Source organism: Nycticebus coucang, chromosome 12 (genome assembly GCF_027406575.1).
Source record: "Nycticebus coucang isolate mNycCou1 chromosome 12, mNycCou1.pri, whole genome shotgun sequence".
In the NCBI taxonomy this organism is placed as follows: domain Eukaryota; kingdom Metazoa; phylum Chordata; class Mammalia; order Primates; family Lorisidae; genus Nycticebus; species Nycticebus coucang.
In genome coordinates this window covers 104,249,179-104,271,151 of record NC_069791.1, presented here as the reverse complement: position 1 = coordinate 104,271,151, position 21,973 = coordinate 104,249,179, and the positions used below count along the sequence as shown (strand labels likewise).

At 44.0% G+C, this 21,973-nt stretch overlaps 1 protein-coding gene and 1 pseudogene across 25 annotated transcripts in view; one reads left to right on the top strand and one right to left on the bottom strand.

The window, feature by feature from the left end:
• The window catches only part of RBFOX1 (RNA binding fox-1 homolog 1), a 2,283,260-nt gene that overhangs the window by 183,712 nt on the left and 2,077,575 nt on the right, over positions 1-21,973 (bottom strand). For 24 of the 25 annotated variants that reach the window (XR_008373346.1, XR_008373347.1, XM_053556410.1 and 21 more), the window contains one exon: positions 6,075-6,317. Coding sequence is in view for 23 of the 25 variants with exons in the window: in XM_053556410.1 (XP_053412385.1) it covers positions 6,075-6,317 (243 nt within the window). In the remaining 2 variants the exon portion in view is untranslated. Of the gene's footprint in view, positions 1-6,074; positions 6,318-13,507; positions 13,546-21,973 lie in introns of those variants that run through there. The other variant, XM_053556426.1, reaches the window with a different exon arrangement.
• On the top strand, positions 18,542-18,638 carry LOC128563034 (uncharacterized; annotated as a pseudogene).

The window sequence follows — 21,973 nt, the reverse complement described above, 5'->3', positions numbered from 1 at the left end:
GTGTTCTCCCAATGGTAACTTTCTCTATTAAAACAGGTCTGTGTATTCAGTGTTGGGAGAACCACAATCCTGGCCCACTCTGAGGTTAGATTCCTTCCATGTTGCAGTGACGAGAAGGCGTGCCTGGTAATGACCTGAAGACCCAGGGACAACTAGAGGTAAGCTCATCATGGAACATGTGCTGCTGGTTCAGATCAGGACAAGACAACTAAGAATTGGGTCATCAATAGAAGCTGCAGTTTATTAATTATTATTATTATTGATCAAAGAGAGAGAAGAAATATATACGTATGTGATCACCTATAGCAAAAGACCAGATTCTTGCCCTTCCCCAAGAGCAGTTAAGAGTTTAAGTACAAAAACTTCCTTTCAGGATCAGTCACAAAGCCCACCTGGCTGTCTTTTGTTAAAGCGTCCGTAAAGAGTGTGTACCATTCAAACAGAGTAAGAGCTAACCAGCACCCCCACACATGCACTCTCCAAACTAAGGCACCCTCTGCCACTCCAATAGTCTGGGAATAGTCTGAGAAAGATCCCTGACAGGTCTGCCCAAGGTCAGGAGTCTTTCCTTTGTTTCCAAAGTCCCCTTCTTCTGCTGTCCTTAGACAATGACAAAATCAAATGACCACCGCATGTTATCTCCCAGAACTTTACCAAATCCTCCCACGTTTATTCTTCCTTCTCTGTTTTAAAATTGAAGGGCTTCCAAATGTTCTTAGCAGCTTTATTTTGAATGACCTAAAACAGAAAATGACTCGAAAACCTGGGTACAGATAAATGGAGAAATAGACAGTTCTGTCCACATAGTGGTGTCGTGCTCAGAAAAAGACAGGACAGACGCAGCATTACAGATGAATCTAAAAAAGACTTTTCTTTGCCGCTGAGTCGTACTTCACGGTGTACAGGTACCGTATTTTATCACACCACTCATGTACTGATGGATGGTTTGTTCCCACGTCTTTGCAATTATGAACTGTGCTGCTCTATTTCATGGAATACTACTCAGCCATAAAAGGGTAATCTAGTATCTCTTGTAACCTGTCTGTAACAGGTTGTAACAACCTGTACAGACATGGAGATCACTCTTCTACGAGAAGTTATCACGAGAAAGGAAGAACAAATACCACGTTTGGGGGTGGGGAGTTAGGTGATCACCTAAGTGATCACACTTATCTGGGGCAATGCACATAGTCTAGGTGAAGGCCACACTTACACAACTTTGATGTGAAATGTACAAAAGCAAATTATATAACAAAAATGTTTGTACCCCTGTAATAGTCTAAAAAAAAGAAAAAAAGATGACACTGAGTGAAAGGAACCCAACAAAAAGAGCATGAAGTTTGATGTCACTGACCTAAACTTCTAGCATCTACAAACTCAACTATGGTGAAAAGGGCAGGGAATGAGGCAGAGGAAGGGGAAGGGAAGATGACAAATGGCAAGGGAAGACTTTGGGACATGGAGATATCCCCTCCCTTGACCATGGCAATGGTTCCACATATATGTTTGTAAAAACTTATCAAACTGTACATTTCAAATATGCAGGTTAGTATATGTGAGTGTGGCTATAAAAATGTTTCTTTTTTTCCTGGACCGTCTATCTGAATACCTTTAGCCTTATTTCTTTTTATCTCCTTTAAGACATTTTGTCTCTTTCTTTCCTGAATCATTATTCCCTACGTCTTGTTTCCTGTCCCCACTGTATCTCTGTAGGGACACTGCCATTGGTATAAATGACCAACCCTAAATCAACTGCCCTACAAACTGCTTTTTCCAACCTCCTTACTCCTTGGCTGCTGTTAGGATGGGCAGCGGGCCCTCAACTCCTGGCTCCTAGGCGTTTCCCCCCACTCCCCTAGCAAAACGGTTGTCAGGCTCTCAGCGATGCCCAAACTATCAACTTCCATAATGTCTTCACAGGGTATACCCTCCAGGCCCCCAAGGGCCTTACACGTCCCTGGTGGGACCTCCAGTCTGAATATCACACTGGCACCTTAGCCCGTGGCTCCTCTTCCTCCAAATCTCACCCCTGAACAGCCTCCAGGGCTCTGGGCTTGACTCTGCCTTCACTCCTGCACTTGGTAATCAGGGCAAGCCTCTCCACAGGAATGCCCCACCTGTGTTAGCTCTGCCTACTTCCATCCACTGTTTAGTGAGTTGCTGAAGGCAGCTTTCATCCATGCTGCTGGTGAAATAATCCCCCTTCCATGTGTTTGGGTAGGAAGCTCCTCCCAAAGCGGAGGCACACACCCTTGGCCTCCACCACTGAACAAACACACCACCACATACGACAGGGAGAGGGTGATGTCCAAGGCTTCTACAGGCCCATCCCAGAGCCTGTCAGGGAGCTGCTGCTTATGATGACAAGAGCCTGACCCTGCCTCTGGAGAATGGAGGTGAGCCCAGAGAAGCAGAGATGGATCCTTTGGCAACCAGATGCATGCGTACCAAGGAGCAAGCTGCCTCTAAAGTGAGCCCCCCTCCTGGACTCCTTGCTTTACAAGCCAACACATTTCCCGCTGAGTTTTTAATTCCATATAAACAGAAGATTCTGGCAGTGATTCTGAGGCAGACCCTCCACCAGTGTCTTCTCCTACCATCATCACAGTACATAAAAGCTGTGAAAACCTTTGCTCCGGAATTTGGCACATTATTATAATTAACAGAACACATACCCCGTATTCTCTAGTGGACCTAAAGCTCTCCAAGAGAAGAGAGCTTGCCGGCACGCCGTTTAATCTCACTGCAGAGCCCGGGGCATGGTGGACACCCAACACGCCATTTAAATTTAATTCTGCTCATCTCCAAAGTGTTCTTTTTGCGGGATGAGGATGTTGAGTGTCTCAGCTCCCCAACTGGATTAAGAATTCCTCTGAGCCAGGCGTCATTAACTCTTTCTTTTTACATCTCATTTCATAACACTTCTGGCTTAAACTCTTTTTAATGGCTTCCTGCTTCTGTTCACTTGGAATTCCAACTCTTTACTGCACCCACCTCACCTGCACAATATAAAATCCCTGCTAATTGCTTCTAGTTCATCTTTTTGCCCAGAACACCTAATCCCCCTTCACCGTGCCCCACACCTACTGGCCTTTTCTTGGGGCTTGGACCGAGCTAAGATATTTTAAATGTAGGAGGACCTTTGACCCTTGGTATTTCCTCTGCTTGGAATGCTCTGTCTTCTCACCTTAAATTTCATCTCCTTGAAGAAATGTCCCCAGACTACCTGTTTGCAGGTAGCACTTGTTCTTTTTTTTTTATCTTCCCAAGACAGCTGTGTTTTCCTTAAGAACACCTATCACGGGCGGCGCCTGTGGCTCAGTGAGCAGGGCACCAGCCCCATCTACTGAGGGTGGCGGGTTCAAACCCAGCCCCAGCCAAACTGCAATAAAAAAAAATAGCCAGGCGTTGTGGCAGGTGCCTGTGGTCTCAGCTACTCGGAAGGCTGAGGCAGGAGAATCGCCTAACCCCAAGAGCTAGAGGTTGCTGAGAGCTGTGACGCCCTGGCACTCTACCGAGGGCGACAAAGTAAGACTGTCTCTAAAAAAACAAAAAGAACATCTATCACACCTGTTAGTTGTGGAGCTGTTTGCCATATTCCCTCCCTCTCTCTCTCTTCTTCTCTCTCATCTCTTTCTCTGCCTCTCCTACCAATGTACAAGAAGGAATGATCGTGTCTCTTGGTTCATCTGTTGTCACCCAATATAAGTCCTGGCCCTATACATGTTTAATAAATATTTGCAAATGAACAAAGCTTTCATAGTCATGATAAATAATGTCCAATTGAACTTTATTTTGAAAATAGCTTACCCAGACATAATTACCACTGGGTATCACAATATAATCAGCAAACTATGAACAATAGCATCACCAGCACCAGGTAGTCAACACAAAAATAAACACCTGCTAACCCAGCAAACCCATTCAATAGAACTATCCCTAAGGTCAAAAACAATAAACACCTAGTAACCTGGCAGGCCTGTTCAATAGAACCGTCTCTAAGGTATACCATCCAGACACAAAAAGGCCACAGCAGCACCCCTCACAAGAGCCCGAAAGTGGAGACAAGGCGAATACCCATCAGCAGATGAACACGACCTCAACAAAAGGTCTACCAGGTGGCGTATTCAACAGCAATGAGCCCTGACAATATTATTCCAAGAGAAAGAAGCTGGACACCAAAGGCCATGTATAAAGCAGTTGCCAGGTTGTCAAGGGAGCGGGAAGGGAGTGTCTGCTTAATGGGTTTAGGGTTTCCCTCTGGGGTGGTGAGAATGTTCTGAAACTAGGAAATGGCAGTGGCTGCACCATATTGTGAATGTGCCAAATGTTACTGAATGGTGTACCTTAGAGTGGTTAAAATGGCAAACTTCATGTTGTATGTATTTTACCAAGATGAAGTTGAAAAGGAGATCGCAATTAAAAATGTCAGAATGGATACTAGTTTTTAAAATCTTCAATGCCACGAGGGCTGTGTTGACTAGTGTGATGAAAATGTGTCAAACGGTCTATGAACCAAGTGTATGGTGCCCCATGATCATACTAGTGCACACAGCTATGATTTAATAAAAAAATAAATAAATAATATATATATATCAAAAAAATAAAAAAATCTTCAAAGCTAGCTTTGAAACAAATAAGGGGCCAAGTAGCAAAGCTAGTCGGTGGTTACTTTTCCTATAGGAATTATATCATGGTTCAAACTCACACACTTCCCAAATACTGGTTTTCAAGATGCCTGAGGGCAGAGACAGAATAGCCTTGCAGCTAAAAAATGTTATAGACTAGAGGATTGCTGTGCATGAGCTTCTAAAGATGTCTGGAGAACAATGTGCGGTCCATATAGATGTTGTGATACTTTTGATTTTTTCTTTCTTGAGACCTAGTCTTACTATGTCAGTTTAGGTAGAGTGCTGAAGCATTATTGTAGCTCACTACAACCTCAAACTCCCGGGATTCAAGTGATCCTCTTGTCTCAGCCTCCCCAGTAGCTGGGACGACAGGCATGTACCACCAGGCACAGCTAGTTTTTCTATTTTTAGTAGAGACGAGGTCTCACTCTTGCTCAGGCTTGTCTTGAACTCCTGAGTTCAAACAATCCTCCTGCCTTGACCCCCCCCCAGAGTGCTAGAAGTATAGGCTTGAGCCAGCATGCCCAGCCAGGCATGACTGTTTTAGACAACACACACACAAACACTGCTTAATTTTAATATAATTATTTTTGTTCAGGGCTCTTTTTGATTAATGGCCAATAAAAAACACTAGCTCTTACCTATAGTGATGATAAAATATTTATGTTGTTTGCTTGTTTTTAATCCATTCTCATGCAATAAAATTTACTTTATATTGTATAAATTTATATCACCTCCACCATTAAGACAGAGAAGAACTCTACTCTTATCCACCAAAATGCAGCGCTGCCCCTTTGAAGTTGACACCTCACCCTCCTCTGGTCCATCAACAAAGAGGAAGGAACTAGGGAGAAACACAGTAATATGGGTGAATCTCAAAGGCATTAGGCCATGGTAAGCAGGCTGGGCTCGGAGAGTTGGGGTGGTGATGGGAATAGCTACAGATGGGCCCAGAATGTGTATGAGAGTGATGGGAAAGTTCCAAAATTAGATTTAGGGGATGGCTGCACAACTCCGCAGATATACTGAAAATCAGTGAATGCACACCTAAAACAGGTGAATTTTAGGGTATATAAATAACTCCGTAGGGATGTGAAAAAAACCCTCAAAGATCCCATTGGGATGGCATTTGGAAAAAAGTGAAACTGTCCAGAAAATTACATGAATGTTTCTCTTACAAACAAATGTACTTCACAAAAAGTGTGTCGATTTAAAGATATAATAGGGAAGAACGCAGAGAGATGAGGCCAACTTTGGGAAGCTGGGTATGGAGAGGACGGTCTTAGGGGCTGATTTAACCCCAGAGGCCAGAGTCATTGGCAGAGGCAGGTGCGTTGCCCTCAGGGTCACCCCCAGGCTGGGGACGCCTTGCCCCTTGGGGAATGCTGCCCCCTCCCCCCAGCCCGGACGTCCCCCTGGCCCCAGGAGAAAGTGCCCACTTACTGTGGCGGTGCCGGAGACGGTCTGCGCGCTCGTGTCGGCCGGGCTCTGCTCCGAGTGGGGCTGCGCCGGAGGGTACAGGTTTAACGTGTGCTCGGGCACGGTGGTCTGGCCTGTGTACTCCGGCGCAGGGTGGGGATGAGGGGCTGTGTATTCCGCGGGGATGCCGTTCTGCGGGGGAGCGAACTGAGCCGAAGCGTAAGGCTGAGCCATCGTGTCGGGGGCAGCTGCGGCTTCTTGATTACCCTGAAAAATCCGCAAAGGAGAGAGGAGAGGAAACCGTGAGTAGGCACAAAGCGGGTCCTTAGCCCTCAGCCCCGTGACTGTCCCTGTCCCCTGGACACATGCCAGGGGCCAACATAGCACCTCCAGCCTGAGACGGACCAATCCCAGATCACTGTCACCAGAGGGGCCAGGAAGCAGTAACCACATGGACCCCATTTCACAGATGCCACGACTGAGGCCCACCAGGATGAAGTTCCCTCCCCCTAGCCTCCCAGCCTCCCAGTCAGAGGCTATGAGGATCTGTGTCCTACTGTACCAGATTTTTCTGGCAGACTCTTTTTATTTCGCTTCCATTCTGGAAGCTAAGAGCATGTAGTTGTCCACAGTGACAGCAGAACCTTGATTTGATACTTAAAGTGCCAAGGGAGATTAAATGGAATGTGTATATTCTTGAGAGGAGAGACAATTTATCTAACCATTTGAATTTAATCAAAGTTTTATGTGATTTGGCTCACATAATGGGATACGGGACAGGCCTTTTAACAGTCCTAATGTGTGTGTGTGTGTTTGTGCCTGTGAGATGTGTTCCAGTGCCAACGTGAGGAAGCCAGTGAAAATTTTGGGCCTAATTAGCACAAAGATGGCCCTCTGTGATATCCCCATTTTAAGCATTTCTGAAAAATACTGGACTGAACTCTTAGCTCATTAGTCACTGCCTCCCCATCCCTATCCCCATGTCTGTTATTAATTATTTATTTATTTTTTTTACAAGCACCGAGCATTACATAACAATTCACTCTTCTGATCTAGGCTAAACGTGTACTATGTTAATTACAGTCAATTAAAAAAGAATTTTAAGACACACAACAGAAACCCGAATTCAGATGCTTCCATTTCAGGAAACATCAATCTCTCCTTCCACCTCCCCCCCACCAACCCTACCGTCCTACATACACATGCAGAAAGCAGAAATTGTAACCCAAATGTCTGAATTTTCTGTGGTCTCAGGAGATGGGATTTACACAGCCAGAAAGGGGGTAGGGGGAGGGGGAGAGAGAGAAAAAGAAAAAAGAAAGCTTAGCAATTAAGCACACCACATAGCTGCTTCTACCATCGTCTGTGGTCAATTAGATGTGACTGCAGCCCTCACAGAATGTTACCAGGGTAAAAATGTCAGAAGTGCCCGCATCTCCTCGGTCTCTGCCACCGGCGCCTCTTCCTCTACAGCATTTTGAGCACAGAAGCAGCAGGATGACACAGTGGGGAGAAAAAAGTGTGCTCTCAGAGGAGCGTATGGAGCTGGTGCATTTGTTTAGAGGGGACCTTAATTAGAATGTTCAAGATGACACTTGGAAGGGAACTGAGCTTAGGATAAGTTTAAACGTTTTACAAGTGAAAACATTCCCATCAGGCTCTCTCCTCCTCCAGTTGACTTTCTCCAAACGTCTGCGCCATTCCAAGCAAAAGTGCACAAGCGTTCCTTTCTCCTTTTGTAACATTTCCCCATTTCCTTCTCTTTATTTTGTAACATTTTCCCATTTCTTTCCCTTTTCGTAACATTTTCCCATGGCAATGGGGGCTGTGGAGGGTCTTCCTGTGCCAAAGATGCAGGATAGCTAGACAGGAAGATATAACCCAGTCTGTCTTTGGGAAGCCACAGACGATATTTAATGTTATTGCTGGTCAGTCTCTGCTCCTGATTTTTCAAGGACAATACTCCAGATTCCTTTTGTGGGGGGAGTCCCACTCTCGGTTCTTTCCAGATACAGTTACGTGACGTCAGCCTGTCCAATCAGAAGGTTTCACTGCCATGCTCAGGGATTTGGGGTCATACCATAAACCTGGTGAGTCTGTTAGTGAGTTATGCCCTAGTCACACACCAGTGAGTCCCTGTCACCCAGTGATTTTGCTGAAGTTTGGGGGGAAGAAGTTGTCTTTCCATTGTGATTGGCAGCTATAAAAAGAAAGTAAGCCTGGATTTGCCAAGAACTTGCAGAGGACCTGCCTACAGGCAAAGCCAACCCAGGGGAAAACGAAGTCAAAAAACTGAGAAAGACACAGTTATCAATTGAGTCCCAGTGACGTGACGTCTCAGATCCCGCTTTACCTGCAGGCAGTAACGCCCCCGTTTGTTTTGGTTACACAAATCAGATAATGCCCTATTTTTAACAGCTTTATTGAAATGCCACTAACATAAAAATTACATGTAGGTAAGGTATATAATTTGATGTTTTGATATGTGTATACGTTGTGAAATGACCACAGTCCAGGTGGCTAATGCATCTATCACTTCTGCGTGGCTGCCATTTGGGTGTGTGTGCACGCGCGTGTGCAGCGAGGTTTAATTTAAGATCTATCCTTTTAGCACATTTCAAGCACACAATGCAGTATTTTTAACTCACATCCTCATGTTGCGCTTACTTATTCATCTTGCAAGACAGAGACTTTGTAGCCTTTGTCTTTAAGCTAGGTTTTCTGTTGCTTAAAACCAAAAGGGTCCTCACTGATAAGAAAAAAAAATCCTCTGCTGTTTTACCTCTAGTATCTTTTCTTTCTCTAGGGTATTCAAAGAACACATCCTTTTGTTCAGAAATTCCAGTGATGCCACTTCCCTAGGGCTGACCAAGAGCCCCATAAATGTTGGGATGTTAAGAACTGTCCAAAGGGAAATTCCTGGCTCCAGGGTTGGCTTCTGCCCAGAGGTCTGTTCCTGACTCCTTCCTCTTCCACCTGGCCCACCTCTGAACTGAAAGGTAGGCCTGGGACCACCGCAGGCACAAACAGGCGCAGGAGGGTTTTCATCACTGCAGAGACATCTCAGGAAGAGTGACCAATGCTTCTAAGCTCCTGCAAAAGAGCCAGGGCTCCCTGCAAGGGTCTGAGGTCTCCCTGTATTGAGCAGAGAAGTGACCTGCCCTACAGAAGCTATGGTCATTTGAGGAAGAAGAAGGTCCAGCCTTTCAACTCCATGTCGTCACCTTCAACGCCCCCCCCCCCCTCCGATGGTAAAGCCTCTGCTCTTCTGCCTTGCTTAGCTGGTCCCTGCTTCGTCGGGTCCAGATCCAGAGCTCCCTCCCCAGCGAGCCTTCATTGACATCCCAGTCAGTTGCCCATCCACTGTGCCCCAGCACAGCTGGTGGCCAAAGCTCACAGAACTCCAAGCACTGCCATCATCTGTCTATCCGTGAGCCCCCTGACGGCCGGACGCAGTGCACGCTCCCCGCCCCATCTCCGGGATACAGTAGCAGCACACTAGCTACCAGGGAGACATTTATGAGTGTTTGCTATGTGTTTGAAAAATGAACTCCAGGCTCAAGGCTCAATCTGGCAGCAGGAGATAGGATAGGAGGCATTAAAGGGAAGACTTGGCAAATGACTCATGGGGCAGATCGGGCCCACTGCTCGTTTCTATGCATAAAGTTTCATCGGGACACAGCCACCACACTCATCTGTTCATTGCTTATAGTTGCTTTTGAAATAAAATGGCAGAGTCAAATACTTGTGGCACAAGCTACGCAACCCTCAAACCCGACAATCTACTATCTGGTCATTCGCAGAAAAAGTTTTCTAATAGCACTGGTAGCGTATCATTTGATATGGAGACACCCGTTAAGAAGTCATCGTTGTATAAATAGTGTAGGTAGGCAACAGCGAATCCACAAGAGAGAGGCAGAGAATATATTCTACCTGAACCAGGAAGGGTGGGAGCTAGTCTTGGAGAGAGACACTGCTGAGGATGGTGCAAAAAGAACAAGTCAGAATCTTTTTCGGGATTTGCTTTTCATCACCAGATCTGTGAGCTGTGACCACACACAGAAATACAGACTGCCAACTCAGCGGGAGTGGGCTTCAAGGCATGACGGCCCCGGGCTTAGACGTGTCTGCTCCATGTCGAAGGCAGCTCCTTCCCACTAGTGCTCAGGAAACAAGGCAGGGCGTAGCAGGCACTGGGAATGGACACTTCACATTATCAGTAGTTCTTTCTTTCTTTTTTTTGAGACAGAGGAGTCTTACTCTGTCACCCTGGGATTGAGTGCCCTGGTGGTGTCATCCTAACTCACAGCAACCTCAAACTCCTGGATTTGAGTAATCCTCTTCCCTCAGCCTACAAGAGTAGTTGGGACGAGAGGTGCCTGCCACTATGCCCAACTGGATTTTCTATTTTTAGTAGAAAGAGGGTCTCGCTCTTGCTCAGTCTGGTCTCGAACTTCTGAGCTGAAGCAATCCACCTGCCTTGGCCTCCCAGACTGCTAGGATTACAGGTGTGAGCCACCACTCCCGACTTTACACCCCTATCTCTTAAACAGGTGTGACTGTGCCCTGGGGGGTATTAGACAATGACTGGAGGCACGTTTAGCTGTCATGAGTAGGGAGCAGGTGCCACTGGCTTTCAGTGTATAGAGCCAGGTATTCCGCTCCAGTGTACAGGACGGCGTCTGCCACAAAGGATGATCCCACTCCAGACATAACAGAGCCAAGGTTGGAAGCCCTACTTTGGTTTCACTGCATCTCTAATCTCACTTCACTTTGTAATCAAAGATGTTCCAGTCCAAAACTGGGAAATAATTATACCAGGTTACAGTCATCACGGGCAATTCTCCAGGAAGGCAGAAGTGGCCTCTCATTTTGGCAAGAGGATCACGTGGGAGTTGTGTTCCCATTTTTATGTAAACAATGCCCCCTCTCACATACACCATGCACCCGAGACGTGTGTTGTCATGTGCTGGTGTGGTGCTCCCTGTGGGGAAGTCAGGTATGAGGGTACTCAATTCAACAATGCCTGCAGTTCCGTTTGCCAGATTAGGTGGGTGACCTCTGACAGTAGAGGGGCAGCAGGCTGGCAGACTTCAGGGCCATTCCACGCCTTTGCCCTGGCTTCAGAATGCTTTGTGGCCCTCCCAGGGAAGGACTGAGTTCATGATAGCCAAGGACCCCATATGGTGATCATTGAGGTCCATGAGGCTCTGGACCTCATCCTGTACCTGGAGTTCTCAAACAGATGTTGGTGGGACCCCCTACAGTTCCTTATTAACACTGACAGCCATTCCAGAGAGACCCTAATTAATATTCCCAACATTTGCACTTTAGGCTAATTACAGCTAATATTTAATTAAGATCATTGTGCTTCCCATGGAATTAGATTTCACCTTCAGATGGCTTCAGGGACATCTTGTTTCCTCCCTGGTGATGTGACTCCTGGATGCTGAACTTGGGCTGAAATATGTTTTCTGGAAAACCACTTTAACATTCAGGGCACCTTTGCCTCTCCAGGTCATGGCAAGTCCTGGACACGTGAACAGGCTCCTGGTTGAAAGCCGAGGCCAACTTCATGGAGGGAACGGTGACAGGCACAATTATTTGGAGCACCCTGGCTAGACGTTCCCTCATTTGCAGAAGCTGCCTTCTTTCTTCTACTCCAGTGTCAAACCCCCACCTTTCCTTAAATAAGCGGAACGATCCAATTCTGATCCTTGCAGCGTCAGGGAGCCTGTGGGTGTTCCTCGCCGCCGCCAAGGGGGATGCTGATGTGCGTGGCAAGCCTTCCCATCATCAGGGGAGCACTTCGGGAATGCTGCAAACCTAACATGCCATTTTCAGTGCGTGGACTTTCCTGGGTTGCTGCACAAAAAACAATCCCCTGTTTTTAAAAACCCACTGCTGCTGCTGCAGAACAGAGCAGAAGCCTGAAATAAAGAACGTTTACTAGGATAAATGGAGAAGAGAGGTCCCGTCCTCCTGCACCAAACCAGCTCAGAAACAGCATGGCAACTGGGGACCTCATGGCTACCCAAGGCCCCCGATGGGCGGTTTTACCCCAGTAACAGAGCAAAAGATTATCAAAATGCAACAAAGTCTGATGCCTAAAAGAAAAAAAAAAAAGTTGTTTTAATTTAAATATTTTACCAGGATATGAAATGGCCAGGATATTATTGCTATTTTAAGACAAACACTGTAATCCATTACCATAGTGTGCCAACTTTGGTGTTTGCTTACATTCAAAGAGCCACTCCTCTGGTGCACGGAGGATTGCCTTGGTCACTGAAACATCCTGCACTCTTAATTTTCTCTCTCAGGTGGGCTCAGGGGATAGAAACAGAGTGAAAACGAGAGCTGCTTTTGTTGTTGTTGTTGTTGAGGGTTCATTGAGGGTACGAGATACCAGGTGACACGGATTGCATTTATTGGGTAAAGTCCCTCTAATAATTGTGTCTTGCCCCCCAAAGGTGTGTCACACACGGAGACTTTTTAAAGGACATTTTCCTTTTGCCATTCACTGCCCTGAGTGCTTTAATCAAGTAGTTTTGGGAAACTAATAAAAGAACACAGGGTGCCAGAAGTCTGACTTCGCAAAATATTTGGCTCAAGATCTCACGCAAACCGTATTTCAAATGAGAAATAGTCTTTATGTGGGAGAACATGAAATAGTTGTTTTTTTTTTTGTCTTTTTTTCCATGTAACTATGTGATTTTCACTGACAGGGAAAAGTACTATTTCCATTGCTGTCAAGGTAGACTTGAAAAATATCAAGTATTCTCACGTACGTGTGTGTCTTTCTGCAGCTTTATAATCAAGCTTCTTGAGCACACCCTCCTTTTTGCTTCTGGAATTTATTTGGTCCCAGTCTATGTCTTGCCCAGAAGAACCTCTTCTGGCCTAAACACAGCCCCTTATAATGAAGAATTGCCCAGAAATTATCAAGATCTAATAAAGCTGCTGTTTGCATCTGTCCCTCCAGCCAAGGAACACAGTGGCACCTGCACCTCAGACTCGCTGGAGGAAGCCATCCCCTCTTGGCTGCCTGCCGTTTTCTGTCTTGCTGACAGTTTGTTTTACTTTAGTTTTCATAGCACGGTCTGTTTTACTTCTCTGGCAAGACATTGTGCATATTCAGAGAAAGCCTCTTGTGCTGAACTAAAATGAGCTGAAGTGCATCATGCCCCGGGCATCGGAACAAAGAAGAAAGTGCAAAGTGACACCATTAACCTGCTGGTTCTGAGACCAGCCCAGTTCCCCACATCAAGTGCGCGCACGCACACACGCGCCCACACACACACACACACACACACTTCCCTGAAACTATCCTCTCTCATTTCCCTGGCACAATTCAAGGAGCAAACTACGCATCAACAGACACAGACTTAACACAGGGAAAGGCATTAGCTTAATTCAAACCACAATTTCCAGTGAAAAATGAAATGGAAAAAAAATACCTGCTGCACCATCCTGCTTCCTGTCTCCTCCATAAACTTAGCCGCTGTTCCTGCCCCACACCACACAGCATCTGCCCAGAGCAAGCCTCAATCACCAGCCAGGGTGTGCATGCAGTACCATGTGTGGGCGATTGGGTGCCGAGGGGGTGGGGGGGGGAGCTGAAGCCGCCCGGCTGACCTCCCCTCAACATCTGACTGCTCCCCAAACCAACTCCAGATGGGACTTTCTCTGCCAGAAAGGCCTGGCTATCAATCAGAGCTCACTCCTAACTCTCCCTCAGTCTCCGAGTGCACGATTGAGCAGATGATTATACAGGCGAGGAAGGGAAAAAGAGAAGCAGCACTTGACTACATTAATAGCTGTTTAAAAAACATTAGAATGCTATCCCATGCATCGCCTGGAGCTGGAATTTTTCATTACTAAACTAAATATATAGTATGCAAAGTTACAAAATCCAGCAGGGATCTGGGCACTCTGATTCGAAGTGGGAGGACTATTTGGGGGTAGCCAGGAAAGAGACCGAATAAGGATGAAGAAAGCAGAGAGAGAGAATAAGTAAATAAAAAAGATACTGTGCAAACATCAGAGAGAGTGAATTTATAATAAGGCTGTGTGGTTAATTGTAAAATGACCTGAAAATACTATAACTGAGGATTACTTGGAAGATCTTGAAATCCAGCTGTTTTGCAGACTTGCTGTGTGATCTCAGACAAGTTACTGTCAAACTCCGGGCACCAGATTTTGCTTCTGCTTATTGGGGATAATGAAGAATGACATCAGGGTGTTCTTGTCAAGATCAAATCGAAAATCAAATTACTACAAAAGAAGCACACACAGGACCTGGCTCATAGTAGGCACTATATAAATGGATTCATTCATTCACCGCCAAGGAAATGGCTAGAAAATCGCAAACTGTCTTTGTCCCTATAGTCAGACCTATTGTCAAGTGAGGTAGCATGCATCCAAGGAAAAAAAAAAAAACCCAAATGACCACAAAATCCCAGCAGTGATAAATGCAAAGAAGGGGAAGGATAGGGCCCTTGCTTTTTCCTTTCCTTGAACTTTTGTATTTTTCTAGATTATTATAAAATTCTTCTCTGCCAATGAACAGAAATAAAACCTCGTGCCCCCTCCCCCCAATTCCCTGGTGAAGCCTCACAGCAGTGCCAAATGTAATCTCTTTATAGAAAGCTGCAAATACTTAGTTCTTCCTTTATTATTAAAACCACAACAGCCAGAGTGAAACATCAAAACCATTTCAGTTTTTATTTGGCCCTGTCTTTCTGGCTCCTCAAGGGAGAGATTTGGAGAGTCGCATCCACCCTTTCTGTGATCTGCTTATCGCCGAGACTCCTTGGTAGGAAAAGAAAGATCTTGAGAGACTGGAGGGAATGGATGGGGTTTCTGAAGTGATTAAACTTGTAATTAAATTGTGTAACAGAGGAGATGGTGAGGGCAGAGGAAGCTATCTAGAAGAATTCAACCTCCCTGCTGTCTGTCCCTGCAGGAAGCAGTTCAGGCAGCCCCTGAGTGTGATTTTTTTTTTTTTTTAATTCCCAGCTTCCTAAGGTTGAAGTAAGTAAGTAAATAAATAAATAAATCTGGCCCTGGCTGGCGAGGTGGCTCATGCCTGTAATCCTAGCATCCTGGGAGGCAGAAATGGGAGGATCACTTGAGGCCAGAAATTCAAGACCAGCCTGAACAAAAGTGAGACTGGATCTCTTTAAAAAAAAAAAAAAGAAAGAAAGAAAAATCTGTATAAACAGTATTTATACCATCCTTACATTTCCATTTCCATTTATACTCTGGAGATATCTCCCACACAGCCAGGAGATTTAAAACAAGCAGCCCTTTCCCCATCCTTAAAGGGGTGCATCAGCTCCCCTCTCAGAGGGCTTGCCCTGTAAGACTCCAGGTCAGCCTCTGGGGAACACCCCTAATCTCCTTGTCCTCACTGATCACTGAAAAACCAAACTTTCGTCTTCAACCTGGGAAAGAGGGATGAAATGAAATACAAATCCCCTGAGGAGAGCACTAAGGTTCTAGGGAATGTTAGAGAAAATACTCAAAAACAACCAACCAACCAGCCAATAAAACAAACAACAAACAAACCAAAAAACAACAGTCACGTGGAAATATTGGTCCTTCATCAGTAGAGTATGAATTATGTGGATATTCTTAAAAAAAAGATGCCTTATCTAATCTCAGAATTTCTGAGGGTGGGCTCCAGGCAGGGCTTGGAGAAAGTTCTACAACTCAGGGCTTTCTAGTGCACAATCCTGGGGAGAAATGTTCCGTGTTTTTCTTGCTGCAGGTGTGATCCCTGGAGTTTGTAAGATCCAAGTAGGCGGGTCATTCCACCAAAATTCCTGAAGTGCAGTAGAAGAGTTGGCACTGTTTTACAAACCCTCTGTATGGAGGAATTGGGTTGCAATGTGAAGTCTTGTATATGGATTGTGGCAAAACAAGTATAAGAAAAAACAGGATGGTAGGTAATCCCCAGGGTTAGTTGCCATCTAAGCTTTTAACTCTGGGACTCTGCAATCCAAGGCAACTGCTGAGGAGTCACAAACTTAATGGTAGAACCATTGGCAAGTCGTTCAATATCTCTGGGCCCTAGTTTTCTTATTTACAAAATATAAATAGTAATTCATATTCTTCTTCCCAATGAGACTTGCGTGATGCTTTAGGGAAAAAACCTATTGGAATACTTTTTAATCAAGATAGTCTAGAGCAGCAATTTTCAACTGGTGTGCCTTGGCGTATTGGTCTGCCATGAGAGGATCTTAGGTGTGCTGTGAAAATTTGTAAAGATCATTAATTTCAATAAAGATACTTATTAATGATTCATGAACTATTTGCAATAATTAAACATACTTTCACAGTCATAAATAAATACATATTTAAAAAATAATTATCTTAGAAATTCAAAGCATGGTAATTTTATTTTTTGCTTTACTTCTTTTTGAGCAACATAACTTAAATGTGCTGCAGAGGTTTAACTATAGGTTCAAGTGTGCTGAGAGATAAAAATGGTTGAACAACACTGGTAAGCACACATGCCCCACTGTGAGCAGAAACTGGCTTCCTGACTTGACCTTCAAAAAGTTCTTCCTTTGGAAAACACAGGAAGAGATTTTTCACCTACTGTGTGTTAGACACTGATGTATTCACAACCACCCTTGGAAGGTGGATGTTGAAGTGTCTTTAATCGATAAGAAAACTTACGTGCAAAAGAAGTAAAAAAAAAAAAAAAAGTCCCAATATGTCGGGACTAGTAAATTAGAAAGTGGAGGAACCAGAATTTTAACCTACACTATGCTTATTAAGGAATTACTGTTGCTGAATCCATTCTATGATGAAGATGGAGGTGGTGGCAGTGATGATGATGACAGTGGTGACAAGAAGAAGAAAACATTTCCCACAGCACCAACTATGTACTGATCATTGTTCTAAGCACTGAGGATATAAAATTCATCATATCAGCTTTGCCTACATTACACCTCATATAACAAGAATCCAATGTGGTGCACACTGTTACCTTCCTTTCCAAGGGAAATGTAGTCACTTGTTTGTACTCACACAACTAGCTGGTGCTGTCAGAGCCCTACATTCTATATTTTGTCACTCGTTGGAGATGGAGTCAAATCTGACGTCATTTATGTAAACACACAAACCTTAATCTCTCTCACCATGCCAGCTCATACAACAAAGAATTTGTGAAGCCATAATTCATTAAAACAAACAAACAACAAAGAGTACAAGAATCTATGTCACACATTCCAGTGAAAGCAATTTGTTCCACTTCATTTTCCCTGCCTTGATAGGGACACGCAGAGAGACAACAGAAGTCATCGTGCCTCGGCTGACACACACCCCAGAAACTCAAACCAACAGCGGGGGCGGCGGGCTCGCCATGGCGAGATGTCGTGTTTGCAAAATGTTCCATCCCAGCTTTTCATTTGGAGTCACAGAAGGCAACGTTGAGGTTGTTTTTCTCAAGTCCTTAAAAGTTAGTGATAATTAAACACTTATGGCACTTTGTAGAAGTCAGGGTCCCTGATACGGCCACTTCTGGGGTGTTATTTCCAACGGGAAATGTACTTATCTCTTAAATAAATTACCAACCTTTGGAACCAGTGAAGTTCCCAGCAAACAGCATTAGGTGTTTAGGAAGATGGGTTTTTTCATCTGGTTCCTCAGTGCCCCAGAGTCTCAGAGGAGCCTGCTCTGTCCCTAAGAACTCTTGTCAAAGTTTGACATTTATCTTACAAGGGTACATGTGAAACTTGCTAAATGTAGAATATAGATGTCTTAACACAATAACTAAGAAAATGCCAGGAAGGCTATGTTAACCAGTTTGATGAAAATATGTCAAATTGTATATAAAACCAGGTATGGTGCCCCATGATTGCATTAATGTACACAGCTATGATTTAATTGAAAAAAATTAAAAAAAAAGTTTGACATTTATCCACAGTTTGATGTCTGTCGCCAACTGGATTATAAACTCCATGAGGATAGAAACCCCCTCTGTTTTTCCCATCACTGTTGCCTTCAGCATCTCCATGTTTGAGGTGTGTGCACAAACGTGCTCACATACAGAAGCCTTCAAAATGTTACACTGAGTGGAAAATAAATTTCAAGCTTGTCCCTTCATCCTTACTAGTATTAAGACATGCCCTGAGTCATTCAGCACCTCAGAGCACTGAGAACAAGGTCAAAGTCTTCAAGTCCTGCTTTGCATCACGTTGAAAGAAATTTTCCCGCTTGGAATATCTCGACATTGTGCTAAAGGATTTTTTATTGTTGTTGGAAAGGCAGGCAGGATGTGAAATAGCTACCAGTGCTTCAGCACTGCCGATTATTAACACAAAATAAGAGGAAAAGCAGCTGTTATTCTAAGTATCAGATGATGTAAGTCACTTTACACACATGATCTAACTTCATCTCTATCGGAGCTATATTAATAAACTTATTTTTAGCACACCTATTCCACAGATAAGAAACTTCAAGGTCTTGAAGATGATAAGTGGCTCTGTTTATCACACACCCAACAGGAATCTGGGGTGACTGCGACGAGGGGCACACAAAACTTGTAGCCTCCCTATGAACAAATTCCCTCCTTGTAAGAAGAAGAAAATTATTAAATGTATGTGGGGGGGTGCCTGGGCGATCACTGTATAATTTTTTCTACTGTACTGTATATTTGAAAAATAGCCTAAGAAAAATTTCAGAAAAGTCAAAAAAAGAAAAGAAAGAAAGAAGATGATAAGGGGCATATCTAAGTCTCAAGTCCAGGTCTTTCTCCGAAGATGCTCTTCCCATTATTTATAGTTGACCTCTTCGTGGGCTGAGAAGGTAAGAGTTATCATAGAACCATTCAATATTGTTGAGACATTCTGACAAAGTCCTGAAATATTCTAGGTAAACTTGGAGGTTACCAAAAAGGCATGAGACATTATTCCTGCTGAGAATAAGATCCAGAGCCCGGGTAGGTTAACAATGTTAGTGATGAAAATATCATCGATAATATTTTTAATAAGAACAATCATGCAATTGGAAGGGCTCTCACCATATCCTTGACACTACCTTAAATATTCTATAAATGTAACTCCCTTAATGCAACCTATAGTCCCATGAAATAGGCACAAACCTTATCTTTATTTGATAGATGAGAAGCTTCGAGCGCCTAAGAAAACCATCTCAGGTCACTCCAAGGTTGCAGGATGTACCAATCCAACTCTGATACCAGAGCCTAACTTTATAACCACTATTACTTTTAACTTTTTATTTTCAAATAATCATAGCTCTCTAGAAATTTCAGCAAATGCAGAGAAAGGTCTTCCTCCATGTGTCCCAAGGAAAACCTTTTATGTGAGTGTAATACACTGTCAAGACCAGAATGTTCGGCGGTTGTGTTTCGCTATCGATACCACTCTGTCATCACTGAGTGACAGCTGGAGCTACCCACCACCTTCACAGATACAGTTGTACAGACAGAAGGGCAGATGAACAAGTAGAAAATTGAACTGTGCAAATAAACACTGGTGAAAAAAGAACAGACAAATGCATTTTGAATTATATTGCAAGGAGGATTCTTCACCTCCCGGACATGGAGGAAACCTCAAAGCTGAACAGACTTTCACAATCCATTTTCTTTCACTGGTCTACGTTTTTCTGAGGAGGAGGGGAGGGGACCTTCTCTGTACTACCACCAGAGTAATATCAGTGTCAAATTCATATTCAAGGTAAATTTAAATGACTTGCACCATTGCTAATACTATTACACTTAAACAAATCCACAAAAGAAAAAGGATAGATTCTGTCCCCTTAAATAGCTTGCTGACTGTTACCCTGCAGGTATGATTGGGGGTAATAGCGCAGTGTAACCTATTCCATCATAGCTATCCAGAGGATTCTCTGCCTGCTTCTAAAGTAGAAAAGTGATAGATTTGGTGTGAGACAACTTTATTTGTAAGAGATGAATCCACCATACAGAAAGACCCAAATAGCCTGGAGAGACAGCACCTTCACTTGGGTATTGTCGACTAAGACATCCCACTGAGAATGTCACCAAGGGTCTGTCACCAGATTTTAAAAATTGGGAGCATTAAGTCACATTGCTGAAAAGAGAATCATACGCTCCTCCCCTCATTATTACAGATAATAGAATATTCTAGTGAAGAGAAAAGTAAAGGTCTGAGATACAAATCAGTGCAAGAATGGATACCATTGTCTTGGGCATGGAAAAATGCTGAAGCATTTCTGCTCATATCACATGATCAAGTTTTCTACCCATCCCTAAAGTTTATGCCCCACTTCCATTAATCAGCATTTTCTTGTTCAGCCCTTTCCCAAAGCTGAATCCCTAAACTGAGCCTAAACTACCCCAGGGCTGTGAGGAGGAATGACAGAGTCAAGACTCACCAATGACTTGCTGCCCTCACGTTATTTATAATGAATTTTAAAAAGCAAACATTTGTGTGTCCTACTAATTATCCAGTTTCCAACCACAGTCCTCTCAAATGCCGTAAGCTTCGTAAGGTCAGGCATTTGTCCCACGGATCCCTTTTCTTCTTCTGTGTTTTATAATCAGGTGTTTGATGTGATAAATATCAGTTGGCTTGCATTCACCTCACTTGTAGAAAAATGTCTAATCTGGTTATTGCAACAGGCAAAGATGATAAAATACGACCTTGCCTTTCACTGTGTGTTGCATAAGTTTTAGCCTCTCACAGTTTGCCAATTGGAAAAAATAAACTAAAAGAAGACTGTCATAAAATGAATTATAGTTGGACTTGGGAGAAATTAAAAGAGACTGCCAGAAAAACAAGGGCGAGGAACTATGCAAATAGGTAAGAACATGATATTCATGTCATTGTGTCAGCAGCTGAGTATTAAGAACCTTCTGGATGGCAGGTGCTGAGCTAGGTCTGGGGGATACAGTGGCGAACAGAACAGACTAGACACAACTCAGTACCCCCATACTTTCAGGCTGGCAAGACTCACAGGGACAGTCTGAGGATTTACAGCACAATGGGCTATATGCCATGAGAAGCAAAATATAAGGAACTCCAGGGTTTATAAAAAGAGGCTTTCCAGAAGAACTGATGTCCAAGCTGAGAGCTGAAGGGTGAACAGGAAGACAGGTGCTATTACAGAGGTTGAGAAACAATATGTGGAAAGGCCAATTGTACTGGTAAAGGTCGGGAGGAAATATCTCATATCCAGAGCGTCAGAATCAAGGAGAACATAGCACAATGAAGCCATGAGGACCTTTTTCCAGACTCACAAGACCTGCAAAACGTAGGGCTCAGATGGAGACCTGGTGGGTTCTGGATTGTTAGGCTGTTGAGAGCAGAGGGCCAGGTCCGTCTTACAGAACCCCACAGGCCCAGCACTACAGAATGCACGTCCAGAGTCGATCATCAAACACGTTTTGGCTAAATCAAAGAGTAAAGGCAACAAGCATCCACTCCGGGACAAAGCTGTCTTGTGCGTTCCTTTGTCTTAAGAGAGAGATAGGAAAGGTTAGAAACGAGACGGAGATCATAATTTAAACTACACTCAGACATTACGGGTTCACCTGAAGCAACTCAAATGCTTGAAATCTAAGACATAAACAGAGGGGACAAAAAGGAAGTTAGTATGTATAAATAGGACAGTCGTTTTCTCCTCCATCACCATCATCACAGCAGCTCAGCCACGGACGAAACGTAAAGGTTACTGGGAGAGTTTACATACACATTATTGTTTTGAGCTTTACAAATATTGGAAGGTAGTTAAGAGGAAGAGGGGTGTTGTTCATGCCCATTAAACACAAGAGAAAGCTGAGGTCCAGGTAACTCAGTGACGTGCCCAAGATAAGATAGTTAATAAATGTTCTATTTGTGATTTAGACTCTAGACCTACTTCCACTGCATAGAATTTCCTCCTGAATTTTTTTTTTTTATTAAATCATA